Source organism: Misgurnus anguillicaudatus, chromosome 12 (genome assembly GCF_027580225.2).
Source record: "Misgurnus anguillicaudatus chromosome 12, ASM2758022v2, whole genome shotgun sequence".
NCBI lineage: Eukaryota > Metazoa > Chordata > Actinopteri > Cypriniformes > Cobitidae > Misgurnus > Misgurnus anguillicaudatus.
Genome location: NC_073348.2, coordinates 12,027,634 through 12,044,530, shown reverse-complemented (window position 1 = coordinate 12,044,530; position 16,897 = coordinate 12,027,634). Strand labels below are relative to the sequence as shown.

Here is a 16,897-nt window from a genome sequence, read left to right as displayed (position 1 = left end):
GATGAGGCTGGAACACAGGAAGACATGGGAGCCAGGAGACAAAATGGGTAACAGGACTGAGGAACAGGTAAGTAAACGTCTCGGTTACGCATGTAACCCTCGTTAGAAAGGGAACGGAGCACCAAAATAGAGGCTGCAAGCCGACACAAGCCGGTCTCTAGTGGTCTTCCCTGATTAGAAGAAAGAACCCAAGAGGATACTGGCTCAACACAAACCACGAGCCAATGCCCAAGATGATGCCACACATCTCGTAGAATGTGCACACATAATGTGCCCCTGGCTGAGAAAGAAGGTCCTTCCTCAGGGGAGACCAGACCCCGAAGCAACAAGTCTACCGTACGTGGCTCCCCACCCCGTGGTGGAGGCATCTGTGCAAACAATAGCATGCCTGGAGACCTGTCTCAGTGGCACCCCCACCCTGAGAAACACTGGGTCTGACCACAGGGTGAAAGTGAGACGGCATCTCGGTGTAATTAGTATACGGTGAAAGCTGGTGAGCCACGCTCTCCTCGGGAATCGGTTGTGAAGCCAACGGTGAAGCAGTCTCATATGGAGCAGCCCGAGCGGTGTCAGCATCTGACGGAACTGAGCTATTATGAGCCAATCGTCTAGATATGGCAAAATGCAAACACCGCTCTCTCTCTCGGGCTTCAGTGGGCCCTCCGCAACTTTCGTGAAGACACGGAAGAGAGAGAGAGAGAGAGCCCGAACAGTAAGACTTTGTACCGATATGCCCTCCACTCGAACGCAAAGCGGAGAAACGGCCTGTGTCAGGGGAGTAAGGAGACATGAAAGTACGCGTCCTTCAGGTCAATGGCTTCAAACCAATCCTGTGGGCAGATGCATTGAAATATGCTCCTCTGCATTAACATTTTAAACTGGATTGTGTGAAGTGCTCAATTCAGTATGCGCAGTTCTAGGATCAGACGCAACCCGACGCTTTTCTCGGGTACAATGAAGGAAGGGCTGTACAGCCCTGACTTTATCTCGGCTGGAGGGACCGGCTCGATTGCGTCCTTCGCCAATAGGACAGCAATCTCCGCACCCAGTACGTGCGCATCGGCAGCCTTCACCATGGTGAACCGAATGCCTGAGTATTTGGGAGATAGCGGGCAAATTGAATGCATAACCGAAATGGATCGTTCGTAAAAGCCAACGCGACAGGCTGGGAAGCCTTTTCCAGGCCCCCAGATACAGAGGGAGGGAAAATGAATGGCACGATAGATGTGGCGAGCGGAGACGGGGAACTCAATGACGCATGCTCTTTGGTTGTATTGTGAGATGTTGTGTGTAATGAAACACTCACACACTGATGGATGCTGAGCAAAGGGGGCTCTTTTGTGGATGTCCCGGGATGCTCGACACATCCGCTGGCAAATGAGGAAGAGGAGAATGTAGGGTTTTGAGCCTGTCCGAAACTCCTACATGCCTCCGGAGACCTGGAGAAGGAAGATGAATTTGCTTTTTGAGGTTTAGGGGGTGCCAAGTGAAGCCGGCAGAATAGAACAAAATGAAACCAAGGATTCCCCACCCGGCCCTCCTCCGGGGGGGAGGAGTGGTGCTTTCACCATCTCCTGAAGAGCATCCCCTCCATCTTCAGGTCGCCCGACTTAAAGCCGCTAGGTTTCATTTTCCACCTCTGTAGCGGGCTGTGCGGGTGGGGTGAACTGCTTACGACAGGTTCCTCAGAGCTGCCGGGATGGAGGAACGAAAAAAGCCAAAGCAGGACGCCCTCTGCGAAAAGCAGAGCATAACCCTTAGTGGCCCTGCCGTCAGGAGAGGTGAGAGGTGATGGCTGAACGGTCGGTTCCGGGAGGAAGTACCAATCATCTAGGCAGGACGGTGCGGGTGGGGAAGGAGTTCTCCACTCCACACAGACCGTCTCCGCGGCCTGAGCGTACATGGCCTCCACTCGGGGTCGAGCACGGGACCTAATGGCGGGAGTAAGTCCGAGTCGGCGACCGAATAAATACAACGCCCTCACTGTTGCTGTGACAGACATAGAATCCTCGTGAGGACTGAAAGAGGACGAGAGCGTGTAGAACATGCGCCACCCATCTCTAGTGGCACCTTTGGCTGTGGATGGGGGTGCTGAGAGTCACTGGACGAACCAGCTAACCGATTCAGCACTGTATATACGGAGATAAGACTTCCGGAGGAAAGCAATGGAAAAGGGGGGGGGGTGACGTTCCGGGAGGTACAAAACCCGTCTCCGCCATCCAAGAGGGTCACGCTCTCTGAGGAGTATGAACCCTCCACGAACGCAGCCCAGCATGCACTCTTGCCCACGAGAGAGAACGATCGAAAAATCGAAAAATACAAAAAGAGAGGTGGAACACCTGTGAGCCTCCGCTGAAGTGCCCTTTGCCCAATCAACTCGAACACGCATAGTTCTCCAAAGAGCCAAAAGTGTAGCTTCTCGTGAGCAGATTACTGCCAGCTTTCAAAGCGAAAGAGCTAATGATATTGCACCTGATCCTCGTTTAAATACCCGAGCGGCGGGGCGGCGCCGTCAGATGCAAATACCTGCATGCCAAGTTCATTGGCGTGTTAGTAATTTCTCGAAGTAGACGTGACGTCGTAGTGACCGACTGAAAGGGAACTCTTAGGTAAGGAGCATTCCAAACAGTAGTCATTGTAGCAATCCAAACACTAGTCATAAAGTGTTTGTGTGTGGGTTTATTTTAAGTGCTTATATATATATGGAGCAGTTCATGAGGTAATTTGTAGTGGATGATGATGATGATGATTAGTGTTTAGGAGACGGTGTGCCTTGGTGGGAATGGCGATCCTGTGACAATATGTTGAGCTTTTCCCACCAAGTTACAACTGCTATATATATGTCAGAGGTCGCATGCCTCTGGAGCAACTAGGGGTTAAGTGTCTTGCTCAGGGACACAATGGTGTGTCTCAGTGGATTCGGACCCGGGTCTCTCACACCAAAGGCGAGTGTCTTATCCACTGCGCCATCACCACCACCACCACCAAAATAAGAACCTGTTGTACACAAACATGGACAATTGCACTGCTTCATGTCCTGAGAAAAATATTTGGTTATTGTATTTATTGCTTCTTCCTAACCCCAAAATAGCTGGAAAAAAATCTGAAAAAAGACAAACCAAAGCTCGGGTCTTAGGAGGTGAAATTTGTGTGGCTAAGTTTCTGAACCCAAGTTAGGGTGGTGGGGGATAAATAAAACATCCAGTGCCCTATCTCTGCACTTCATAGTACACAATTTCCTGCTTTACTGTGTCACCCAAAGGCAGGTAGGGGAAAAACATATGTGGTCCAATGTTTATAAGTGCTTTGTAATGTAATCAGTTTAAATGAAAATATGAATTCACTTTTACAGCATTTAGTACAACATTTATATATATATATATATATATATATATATATATATATATATATATATATATATATATATATATATATATATATATATATATATATATATATATATATATAGCAACCCCTTCAGCCGTTACTTATTCACGATACAGCACTTGGCTCAAGTACCTTATTGTTTTTATAAAATGGTTACCACACAATATCAAAGTTAAAAAAAATTGTGCAACTTTCATGAAGTTAAATCAATTAAAAACATTCCTTCTGCTAGAAAAAATAGTCCCTGACCATGAACAAAAATGTGTTCCAATGTGTAATATGAATGAAAGCTCAAATAAAAACAACAAACCGATACATGTGGTTGCTAAGGGTGTTGCTAAGGGCGCAGTGATAAACAGAACCGTTGGGTGAAGCGGTCAACTTCATTGAATAAGTTGTAGCAACTCATCTCTTGTCAAGATAAATAAATAAAAAATCTAAGTTGATTCAACAAAAAAATGTATGACATGAAATATTTTTTACAGTGTAGTAAAAGTACATGAAAATACATTTCTTCATTATTTTCATGACGGTTAATAATAAATAGGAATAGAAAAACATTAAAATACAAACTTCAGCTTTTCCAGCATGCATAGAGGATTTTTTAGCAGATTCGAGATCTTCTCCATTCCTATGTCTCGCACTTTATTTCCACTCAGATCCAACTCTTTTAGATTGGAAGGATTTGAATTAAATGCTGATAACAGATCAACACAGCCTCTTTCTGAAATACAGTTATTATTAAACCTGCAGAGAAAGAAAACAAAGTTAGAAATTGTGTTTCAGTTTATTAACAGAAATGTTATTTCTTAATCCTAGAGAATTTTGCGAATTGTAAAACAATGTTATATTTTAAACACATTTTTCTGAGGCAGTAATGGGTTGTAAATACATTAATAGCGGCCTTTATTTGAATTAACAAAAAAATTTTTTTTGGACCCATTTAATTTTTCAATTACATAAGCAAAGTTGAAGGACCATCACTACATGTGAGGTATGTGCATTATTGTAACAATCTATTACATCATACGACTGTTACACAACTGGCCCGAAGTTAAAGGAACAGTATGTAAGAAATGTATATCAATTAATCATAAAATGGCCGTAATATGTCATTAGACATTAAGAAATCATTTTCATTTCAAATACTTCTATCACTGACAACAGTGGTCTGGACAGGATATTGTCATTTAATTAGTGGAGTTGCAGCCCTCAACTGATGTTTATGTTGTCATTTTGTGTATTGGCCACCAGTTGTGTGATTGCAGTACCAGTTTTAGCCACAAGTTTTGTGATTGCAATACCAGTTTTGGGCACAATCCTACATCCTGTTCCTTTAACTTCTGGTCCGTGTTGGTTTTTCGATCTGGCAAATACCTTGTTGAAAATAAAAATAATATGATTCCTAAAGACGAGGTGAGACGAGAGTTATTTACTTCTGTGCAGACTAAACGGACTCTATTGTTACTGATTCGGTGCGGAAAGCGTCTATAGGTCCTTTATCAGTTCCCTGAAATACAACCTCTAGAAGCATTTACTACATTAGCGATTGCTCAGATGCATGCATTAATGCTGTGTTAGGTTTCCTCTGAATAGCAACTGCTGTAGTTCAGCTAGAGCAGTGGTTCCCAACCTTTTTAGTCCTAAGTACCCCCACAGCCCAATCAGTAGAGCTCAATTACCCCTTCATTGAAACTAAACCAAAGTTGTGTTTTAAAGACAAATAATTAGTAATATTAATTAGTTTATTAATTTTAAACATTAAAGTAAAAATCACTGACGGATGAAGCATGTTTATTTTGACAAACCACCATCATTGCGATCAGTGTTTGCATTTTATCAGCTCATTTGCATTTTAAAAGACACACCCAAAACCGGCACATTTTTGCTCAGGCCTACAAAATGGCAATTTTGACATGCTATAATTAATTATCTGTAGGGTGTTTTGAGATAAAACTTTACATACTGACTCTGGGAACGCCAAAGACTTATTTTACAAATTTAAAAAAATTAATCATATGACCCCTTTAAAGGCCAGATTTACTAACAGCGCAAACCATAATTTTGCTGTTAAAAAAACGACTGAACTTACTAAAGACACGCAGTAGATATTTAGCTCTGAAAATTTGTTATTTTTGCGACCTTATTGCATATGCATTTGTAAAAGTTTCTCTTTTAGAAGCAACATTAATGGGAGGAGAGTATTAAATTTTGCCAGAGGAACATACTTTAAAATATAAAAAAGATATAGTTTTGCCAAACCTATGCTATGTTTAATTTGCTGGAGAAAAGAGGAAGAGAAGTCACGAGGAGAAGTCAAATCAGGTTTCGTCCTCCGGGTGTCAAATGACCTCTGCCAGGGATCTGACTTTTGTTTGTAAGCTTAGAATTTCTCCTCTTTACTTACATTGAACGGGTAAGTCCAAGGAGGCATCCATATCGTTCCGCCGTATTGATAAACTATAATAACAGAGAGGAACAAAAAGCACTAGCCTACCAACGCGTTTCCACAACGCGTTTTCATTCAGAACACGTGAACCAGCTGCAACGGACAAGGAGATCAGCGATTACATAACGGCTACCGTAGTTGAAACACGCATTTGGAAAGGGGAGGAGATATGTTATCTATGGTAAGCACTGTTCGTTTGAATGGAAAATACAATTCCACCACTAGATGGGGGTAGATCCTACTGAATGCCCCTTTAAGTGTGGATATGTATTGCCATATTGGCATCTTTGAATAACTAAGAATACAGTTCCCTTGAAAATAAGTTTTGACAAATAATAATGTTATTATGTGTAAAAGTACAACAAGTTCTTGACGGATCCAACCGCATACGTAGACCTACTGCAATAAACAGGCGTTCGGGGGCTTTTTACATCAAAGGCCGATCGACAGGCTATGCCATTTGGGGAGGTGCCGCTCACTGATCACCAGGGCCGCATTAACACTGTAAGGGGCCCCTGGGCTTTATCATTTTGTGTGGCCCTTTATCCACCAGAATTGCAGCCTACATTCACACAATCTTTATAATCACTAAGTGCAAGTTGTCAGGCTTTTATTTTGCTGGAATAAATGGAATTACAAAATATTAAAACCATATCAGAATGCCCGCAATATACACAAATATCACTGCATAACATGCACATAGTCCTAGGTGACCCGAATAGTCTAAGAATCGATGCTTTGACAGGAGAAGCCTGATTCGACTACTGCACAGTCAATTGTCGCAGATGTGTTATAAAAGTGAGGATCATTTAATTTTGGCTGTATAAGAGTGCACAGTATCTGATTTCACATTTAACAGCTTTCTCCCAATATAAAAAATAGACATCCTCTTATAATAATACTAAGTAAATAATATAGTAGCTTTTAATAAATATTTTTAAAGTCTGTTAATAGCCTAAATCCTGTGACAGGGATAGACGTCCATATCCAGAAACCATTGCAAAGTCTCTTTGTTTCTGCAATTAAAAAGACAAAACAGGTAATTCTATACTTTCGTTATTTTAAAATAAATTTTAATATTTCCTTGTTTTTATTTAATTTATAGATTATTTAGTGTTATCTGATTAAACTATTTGTGGGTTTTATTCCCCTGCGCATTTAGGCATTTTGCACCCATGTTCTGCACCTATTGATTCTGACTTTATTTTGTTTTTATGTTTTATTAATTATAAAGGTAAATTCTGATCTAATTTAAGTTCTGTAAGTTTTGGATTGCTTTCCGTTGTGTCGATGTTGCGCGGTTGCATGCTGTCACATTCAACTTAGCCGAACGTGCTAGGTGCTCTGCGTGATCATATTTAGGCATTCATCAAACGTAACATCAAAAAACTGATTTTTTCGACAAGTATAAGTTTTAAAATGTATTTAAAAAGGTTGCTTAACTTGTCAAAAGTTGAGCTACAAAACAGGTAAGCCGTTTTTGTGAATACAGAGATGATCAAAGTGAAAGTAAGCAATCAGATATTTCTGTGCAAAATAATAAAGCATATATAGTGTCTATAAAATCCTTAATTTCAGTGTTTTTTGGTTATAATTGAACCGTTTAAGTAATTGTATATAAAGCTTGTTTTTTATAATTTACAGTAACAAATTATATGTAATTTCTCGTCTTTTATTTCCTTGCCACGCTAAATCTCAAAATGAAACGATCGCTGAACTTAGCCGTGGCTTCCGAGGCAGAATCTAATTTGTTATTTATTAGATTTAGTTATCAAAAATGTTTTGTGTAATATCTTTGTGTGCTGTTCTGTACATCTTGGCTTTAAAATGTTACAAGGAATCATTTAATGAATGTTTATATACACGTTGTCTTTCATATTAAGATAAAAACGCGTCCTCAGTTTAGTCTTTGTTCATCACTTGAAAGGCACTTTTGGTCACTTTATCAGAAAGCTGTCTGTGTTGCCTTCAGAAATGCAAAATAATGGATATTTCAGACAGAAATTTTAAAAAGCTCACTAATGATTGCAGGGTAGCCTATAGTAAGTGAGAGATTTTCTGCGCAGGAACTGCATTCACGCACGGACATTCAAAGCAAAGCGATTAAGCATAATTTTAAAGGGAGTATCAACTTTTTATAAAATGCGGCAGTTCTTTTTTTCCGGCAACTCGGGGCCCTTCCCAGCCCGAGGCCCTGGGCTTAAGCCCAGGTAAGCCCATGCATTAATGCGGCCCTGCTGATCACCCTATATTTTTGACTATAATCTTAGACATGGTTGGACCTGCCAAACGGGTTGAGCACTTTTATATAATGTGTTGAGCAGAGAGGCTGCACAGATGGGAAGGGGCCGCACATCAGGCCGTCAGATGGTGTTCCTATTACTCGCGATGTATAACTATCAGACCGGCCCTCGCGGCCTCAAAACATTACCGGCCCACCGGGAAAAGTCCCGACTCTCCCGATTGCCACTCCGCTACTGCATCTGCCAAATGGATAAATGTATAAGCAAAATTAGCTAATTATTGTAAACATTGTTGGTAAGGGACCATATATAAAGTTAAAACATTATGTATAAATGAACTGCACTTTGATTCATAATAAATACATCTTAAGCGCAATGATCAAACATGTGACATACTTGTGGCATCAGAAGTTTAATTTTAAATTCAATTAACTTGTTTTATAATTTTATACTTATAATTTGTCTAAAATTTTAACACTTAAAGTAAAAACAAAGTGGTCTGACTTATTTTTTGTGAAATTACGCTAAATAAAACAAAACAGCTACACAAAACAAACACCAGACGGGCTGAATAAAAGCACAATTTCACTCTCTGACAATAGATGGCGCTACTATACTGCTGAATTTAACAGCAAAGGTTACCAGGATTACCGCTTAAAAAAACAAAGCAGCTTCACGCACTTATAAACTTAGAATGCCAACAATAAATAATGATAAAAATATAGTTTTTTGCCTTGATTGGGCCCACCACCTGGACATGCAAACATAAGTACGTGCCTAGAATGCCTATGCATAAATCTGGCCCTGGCCATCAGTCTCACCAACCTGTTGATCTTTGACATTGTCCCTTTTGATCCCAAACAAAAAGTAGATACACATACATTATACATAATTAATGTTCAGTTTAGCACCTCGCTCTCTTGCTTTTAAACCTGCTATTACATTCATTCTCAGTGCTGCATTAATCTATTTATGATTGCGTTAAGCTTATAACCTGAAATTGGTGCTCTGCTGTCGACTAACATACGGACAGATTATAAGACAGCTGGAAAATTTCCGGGAATTCAACATATTGTTTACTAAAGTTAACATTTAACACTTATTTCACTTTAACTTACTTATTTTGAACGGTTTTGCTACTGTACAGTGAAATATATATTCAGTATAATATATTTATACATATTTTGTAAATGTATTTACGGCTTCAGGTTGAAAGCCTTTGTTATGCAAATTCTTTAATAAGTAGATCTTGCCTTTCATAAAGGCAGAAGTCAGTGATCTTCAGGTTAAAAAAAGTCAGTGATCTCTGGTTTCTCAATAGTGTTTATATTTGCATCTGCATTACAGTGCAAATGTACTGTTTTTATCTGCTTAATGGCACTCCTCTTAACCACACCCCTGAAAAAATCTACTGAAATGAGGGGTTTCAGACATGTCAAGATATTTTTATCACAGTATAAAATAAAGTAAAGTAAAAAGCTATTATAATAATGAAACCAGTTAGAAAAAACTTACTGTATTTTCTTCAGTTTACAGTGCTTATCCTCCAAAAGAGCAGCCACTTGCTTCACTTCTGCATCTGTTAGGTATTTTTTTATCAGTGTCAGCTCCGTCAGGAGTAAAGGGTCTTCATGGATAATGTTCTTCACGTACTGACAGCCTTTCTCAGCATCATCACTTTTCAAAAATCTGCAAAGGGAAGTTGCAGAATTATTTAAGTCAATCTACAATCCCAAATCAGAAAAAGTTGGGACACTGTAGAAATTGTGAGTAAAAAAAGGAATGGAATAATTTACAAATCTCACAAACTTATATTTTATTCACAATAGAATATAGATAACATATCTGTGAGGATTTATGACAAGAAAAGAACCCAAATGCAGACGTAACTAAATAAGGATTTATTGCACAAAAACAGGGGAAAACAAAGACCCACGAGGGGGTAAAACAAGACAGGATCACACTACACTAAACTAACATAAAACTAAACATGAACCAACATTAAACTACAAATAACAAACTAGACTAGATATACTCAATACTCACAACTGAAAACTCTGAAACACGACAGGAATGGTAACAAGACGAACGCGCACTGGACAACAAACACAAGGACTCTTAAATAGGGAGAAAGTAAATTACATACACCTGGAAGTAATTACAAGTAAGGGATCGGGGAAAAAGTGACGAGACCTGGGAAATGTGTGGTCAGAATAAACCAATACAAAAACCACACATTTCCCACATAAAACATGGTACTGCCAGGACCCCGAACACAAAGACTAGATGTTATAAAACAGATGATTTCAGACGAATCCTGACAGTAGCCCCCCCTTAAAGAGCGGCTACCAGACGCTCCTCAAGGGGAACACTAAACACGGGACAAAACAGACTGCATACAAGACATGACCCACGAGAACATTACAAATACTAACAGGGGCAAACAGGAAAAGACAATAACAGGATTGGGATGGGACAATAAAAATAACAAACAAGGGAGGTGGGGTGGGGGAACACAAAAGTTCAGAGGAGGTGGTCCAGGGTGGGAGGGTGGGAAAGGAGTCTGGGTAAACTTGGGGAGAGTTCTGGAAGGTTCATGGCCGAACATGGCAAAATCTGGCTGGGGTTGCGCTGACTGCGCACACGGCTGGGGTGGCGCTGGCTGCGCACACGGCTGGGGTTGCGCTGGCTGCGCACACGGCTGGGGTTGCGCTGGCTGCGCACACGGCTGGGGTTGCGCTGGCTGCGCACACGGCTGGGGTTGCGCTGGCTGCGCACACGGCTGGGGTTGCGCTGGCTGCGCACACGGCTAGGGTTGCGCTGGCGGCCGTGGTGGCTCTGGCGGCTGCGTCGGCGGCCGTGGCGGCTCTGGCGGCTGCGTCGGGTGCGCTGGCGGCTGCGCTGGCGGTTCTGGCGGCTGCGTCGGCTGCGCTGGCGGCTCTGGCGGCTGCGCTGGCGGCTGCGGCTCTGTCGGCTGCGCTGGCGGCTCTGGGCGCTCTGGCGGCTGGTCAAGAGTTCCCTTCTTTCTCTTCTTTTTGCGAGGTCGGGGAGCAGAGAGTGGTTGAGGTGGTGCAACCAACTCAGAGGAGGACCCCCGGACGAAGACTCCCAGGAGATCCTCCTCTCTCGTTTCCCTCGAAGGGACGCAGGTGGGGAGGAGCTCTCTGGAGCCGGAGGGAAAGGTTCTGGGTCGCCAAGGGTCAAGCCTCCCATGACTTGACCCTCTGGGATGGTTTGAAGAGGAGCTGGATGGGAAACTGCAGTTGGAGTTCTGAACTCCCGGTTCATGATGAACTCCACCGAATCCGGGAAGCTCATGGGTTTGACGACCCACCGTTCAGTCTCAGACAGAGGCTCATCAAGGCAGCTAAGAAAAATGACTTTTAGCTCTGACTCATTAAAGCCAGTGCCCTTCGCTGCCTTTAAAGAGTCCATAGCAAACCCCATCAATGGATCTCCCTTCTGGCGCATGCCAAACAACACATGAGCCCCCTGGGCTCTACAATCGGCAAACATATCGTTCATCGTCTGCTGGGTTCAGTGGTGGCGCGTTCGTAATGTGAGGATTTATGACAAGAAAAGAACCCAAATGCAGATGTAACTAAATAAGGATTTATTGCACAAAAACAGGGGAAAACAAAGACCCACGAGGGGGTAAAACAAGACAGGATCACACTACACTAAACTAACATAACACTAAACATGAACCAACATTAAACTACAAATGACAAACTAGACTAAATATACTCAATACTCACAAATGCAAGACTCTGGAACACGACAGGGATGGTGACAAGACGAACGCGCACTGGACAACAAACACAAGGACTCTTAAATAGGGAGAAAGTAAATTACAGACACCTGGAAGTAATTACAAGTAAGGGATCGGGGAAAAAGTGACGAGACCTGGGAAATGTGTGGTCAGAATAAACCAATACAAAAACCACACATTTCCCACATAAAACATGGTACTGCCAGGACCCCGAACACAAAGACTAGATGTTATAAAACAGATGATTTCAGACGGATCCTGACAATATCAAATGTTGAAAGTGAGACATTTTGAAATGTCATGCCAAATATTGGCTCATTTTGGACTTACCAAAAAATACATTCCAAAAAAGTTGGGACAGGTAGTAATAACTTAAGAGGCCAGAAAATTTACTGTAAAAGAATAATTTAAGGGTTTTGCATATAATCCCTTAAACAGTTCTCTTAGGTAAAGGTAATCGTTAAGTGTTTCATGACAGCGACCCAGGTTTGTTGTTATAAAATACTATTGTTGCCATGGAGACGCAACAGAAAAAACGTAAGGGTTTTTTCTGCAACACCCTTAAGGTTTAAGGGAAACATAAGGGTGAACTTAAAGGGCCATTTCACCGATAGGAACATTAATCTTTATGAAAAGTGAGTCATATTTGTAGTCAAAATGTAACATAAATGTAGAATTTTGTGCCTATTTGACAGAGAAAAGACTAAATGTGATTTTAGAGCACATTTGTATGAAAAACTACAACTGCCACTATGCACCACAATGCACAGCTCTGCAAGCCACTCCCATTAATCGGAACACGGCTCAGACATGCTATTATGTACATAAATGCCACGTTAGTAAAACAAAGAAAATAGCCACCACCACTGTCTGACAGACACCAATCATGACTTACTTTTAAACGTGATGTTACATTGTGTTACACACAATAACACTCTGGCCTGGTGTGTAGCAAAGTCTTATTCAAACCGTAACGTGCAGTTTCAGATCCGCAGTACAAATGTCTTTCCAAGTACTTAAAAAAAGGGTATGCATTTTAAATGTTTATTTAGTTTTACCAATTTTCTTTTTGTCTCTTGTTTACTGTAATTACATTTGTGTTATTATTGGCCTCACTGCTCTCACAATATAGACATATAAAACACCGCTCAGATATGCTATTGTGTACATAACTGCCACGTTAGTATAACAAAGAAAATATAAACACTCACTTTAGTCAGACGTCCGTTTATCCCTGCATCCTCCACACAAACGCATCCCCTGCATAATATCTCCACAGACGCGCTGCCTGCATTTGGAGCTTGTGCTCGTAAACCGAAACACATCTTTGAAATAAGCACGCGACCAGAAACATTCACAAAACAAACGTTCATATCCTTTTCTGATCCAGAAATGTTAAACCGAAAGCAAACAGCGTGAGTCCGTCCAAGCTTATATACTCCGCAGCGCGTCTGCTCGTAAACCGAAACGTGTCCGTGAAATAAACGTTCCAAACGCGCGCAAAGTTCCTCTCTTGCATAGAAACCTTCACCAAACAAACGCCCATATCCTTATCTGATGCAGAAATGTAATAAAGCAAGCACACAGCGAGAATACAGGCAGTTGTCTGTCCAAGCTTCTCTCCGCAGCAGAGGCCGATGGTTGCTGCGTCTTCACCGGGCTCCTCTACCCAGCCGACGCCCAGGCTCCGGCTTCTCCTCGGGCTTCTGTTCCTACATCTGCCTCAGCTCTTTGCAGTATTGTGGCTCATAAAGGTGCAATGCACAGCGGATTAGAGCATCACGCTTGTAAAATCACCCTCTTCCATGTAATATTGATTAACTTCCACTGTTATTGTAACATGAATTCTGGCTCGCTCCACAACTTCTGTTTAGCTTAGCTTAGCATAAAGATGGCGGCTGATCGTTTTTTTTCGGTCTGTGTTCGTATATTTTTGTAAGTCCCACCCACTTATCTGTAATTGGTCTGAAGCGCGAGTGGGTCCCACCCATAGCCCCCACCTTGGAAAAATGAGGAATGAGTGTCTGTAGTCTTTCACACTCAATAGAGATACAGGATTTCCTTCTTTCAATGACGCAAAATGACGATTTTTACATCATTGAAAGAAGGAAGTGCCTCACTGAAATCAGTATTTCTCCCCTCTCAGGGGAAACTGAGGGAATGGTGCACGACCATTCAAAAACATGACTGGGGTTCTAACGGTACAAAGCTTAATGCAATTGGGTGAAGTTTCCCTTTAAGGGAAAATTACACTTAAGGTGCTTTATGCCCTTAGACGGCACTGCTTCACATACAGGAATGCTATTGTAATGGAAATCACAACAAGTGCTCAGGAATACTTCCAGAAAACATTGTCGATGAACACAATCCACCGTGCCATTCGCCATTGATGGCTAAAACTCTTTAGGTCAAAAATGAAGCCATATATAACATGATCCTGAAGCGCAGGTGTTTTCTCTGGGCCAAGGCTCATTTAAAATGGACTGTGGCAAAGTGGAAAACTGTTCTGTGGTCAGACGAATCAAAATTTGAAGTTCTTTTTTGAAAACTGGGATACCATGTCTTCCGACTAAAGAGGACAAGGACAACCCAAGTTGTTATTAGGGCTCAGTTCGAAAGCCTGCATCTAGGATGGTATGGGGTTGCATGAGTGCATGCGGCATGGGCAGCTTACACATCTGGGGGCGTATTACAGAAAAATCCTAACTTTAAAAGCTTACACTTTATTTTGATAGTCCACTTTAGACATTCTACTAACTATAAATAACTTTGCAACTACATGTCAACTTACTTTCAATAATTTGCAACTATACATCAACTAACTATCATTAGAGTATTAGTAGACTGTAAGGGTTAGGGTTAGGTTTGGGTTAGTGGATTAAGTTGACATGCACCTGCACAGATACTTATAATCACTTGAATGTCTGTTGAGATATCATCACAATAAAGTGTTAGTAGATATTATACAACAGTTCTTTCTGGTTCTCGAATCTGATTGGCTAAGAGCTATGCGATATTGTGCTGATAACGGCACTGTAACCGCTTCACCTTTCGTATCATTCCACCACCTAGTGAATGGAGGTCCTAAGCAGGCTCATCTCTGAATGGAAAAACACAGACGCGCTGTTTTGAATCACTCTCTGTGTGTCTCATTAGTTTACTAGCTCATAAATCAGTCTGTGAATTCCCAATCGGAAGTTATTATTCCGTCAAAGATCAGCGCTCTTGGATGTTACGTTAAAGTTAATGGGAGAAATGTCTTGTCACATCGTGTGGACAATTAACACTTGGAAAGAGGAATATAAACACTCGTTTTTCTTCTGGAGCTATATCTCTTATCAGAACGCGAAAACACTGTGGAACTGCAGGTAAGCACCGCAGCTTTTAAATGTGGACATTGATCATTTACTTTATCGTGACGTGACTATTAAAACATGTTATGAGATATCGCCACTGGTATATTTATAAGCAGCATGCAAAAACATCTCTCTGACACTTATAAAAAAACGTTTTATATAGTACTGACAAGAACAAAGTTTAATAATAATAATCGAGTGCTCGCATCGCGTTATGATGAAATGAGAAAGCAATAGTAACGTTATACAAGTATAGTTTTATTAACATTTTCCTCGCGCCAAAACAATAACAACACAAAAGACACTAAATATGAATAAAAAAACAAGTAATAGTTTGATCATGACACCAAATACTGCTGATTTGATCTCATTTTGACGATCATAAACAAACAAGGCCAACATGAGAGCCAGGGAATCTCTGTCAGAGATGTAGCCCAGAGAGGGCGGTGGTCAGCGGGGCGAGAGAACACTGACGTCCGCTCATGCTTTGGTTCTCATTCGTACCGAATCTCACTAAGCAAACGTTCAAACAGGCGCTATCTTTACTAATCGACTGCAGATTTAAATATAATACATATACATTCTCGACTGAACTAATCTTAAAACTACACTTTGTGACCAAGAAACGGTAATATAAAGTAACGGCTTTTCCGTCCATTGAGTTGTTATGAGCTTCAAAGCAGCCGAAAGTGTTACCTGTCATTCTGGCCGCCCTCAAATCCGTGGCGGAAGAAGTAATTCTCAAACAAAGAGGCTTTTAAAATAACTCTGTTGTTGTTTTCTAGTTTTTGTTTTTCAAACGTGTGCTGTCGAACTGTTGTATAAAAGCAATATCGCTCTCGGAGTCGTGTGATATCTCTATATCATCACGCCTGTAATTGCCTCCGGCCTCCGGCCTCGTGCCTCTGGCCTAATCACAGCCGTGATGATATAGAGCTATATCACACTCCTACTCGAGCGATATTGCTTAATTAAGCAGACAGTCTACTAATTATCTAAAGATTGGTAGTTGATAAGTAGTTGCAAAGTTACTGATAATTAGTAAAATGTCTAAAGTGGACTATCGAAATAAAGTGTTACCCTTTAAAACCTTATCTTAACTGTTTGGTAACTATGGTAATGGTTAGGACCTCATTTAAGACAAAAGCTATTACAGTATGACGTTCCTAAATGCATTATCTTATCTTAACTGCAGATAGGAAAGTGTTATAACAGAAGCATCCTAACTTGACAAAACATCCTAAAAACGGTCTTAACTTTAGGGTAACCTCACAGGTGTCCTAACTTAAAACTTTAATGATAGCCAGCTGAAACAATCACATTATGATAGAGCTGCGGGAGAATGACATTACATTTTTAACAAAGTGCAGGATGAAAACAGCAATGTTTGTTTTTGGATTACTTTTTGAATGTTTTTTATCTTCACACATTCACATAATCACAATGTTTCTCACTAGTGGAGCGATCTTTCAATTTCTGTCATCCCTCATTATTAAAAAACAGTTATCCGTGAACACTTGATGGGATTATAGTGAATACAGTACACACTTGACTCAGCATCTATCTCTTCTCATGTCTCTATTAAATGTTGAAATGTACAGTAGTATCCTAGCACTTAGGAAGAATAATTTTTTTATTTTTGTTAGTCACATTTGCTAAATGTTTACATTGAATGGTAACTGACAGATGA

General features: G+C 41.0%; 1 protein-coding gene across 1 annotated transcript in view; it reads right to left on the bottom strand.

Moving 5' to 3' along the window:
* Nucleotides 1-16,897, bottom strand: part of LOC141368896 (uncharacterized) — a 137,596-nt gene that overhangs the window by 3,548 nt on the left and 117,151 nt on the right. Inside the window, exons 29-30 of the mRNA XM_073873688.1 lie at nucleotides 9,595-9,768; nucleotides 3,961-4,134 (exon numbers count right to left, since the gene is read on the bottom strand). Coding sequence (XP_073729789.1) covers nucleotides 3,961-4,134; nucleotides 9,595-9,768 — 348 coding nt within the window. The remainder of the gene's footprint in view (nucleotides 1-3,960; nucleotides 4,135-9,594; nucleotides 9,769-16,897) is intronic.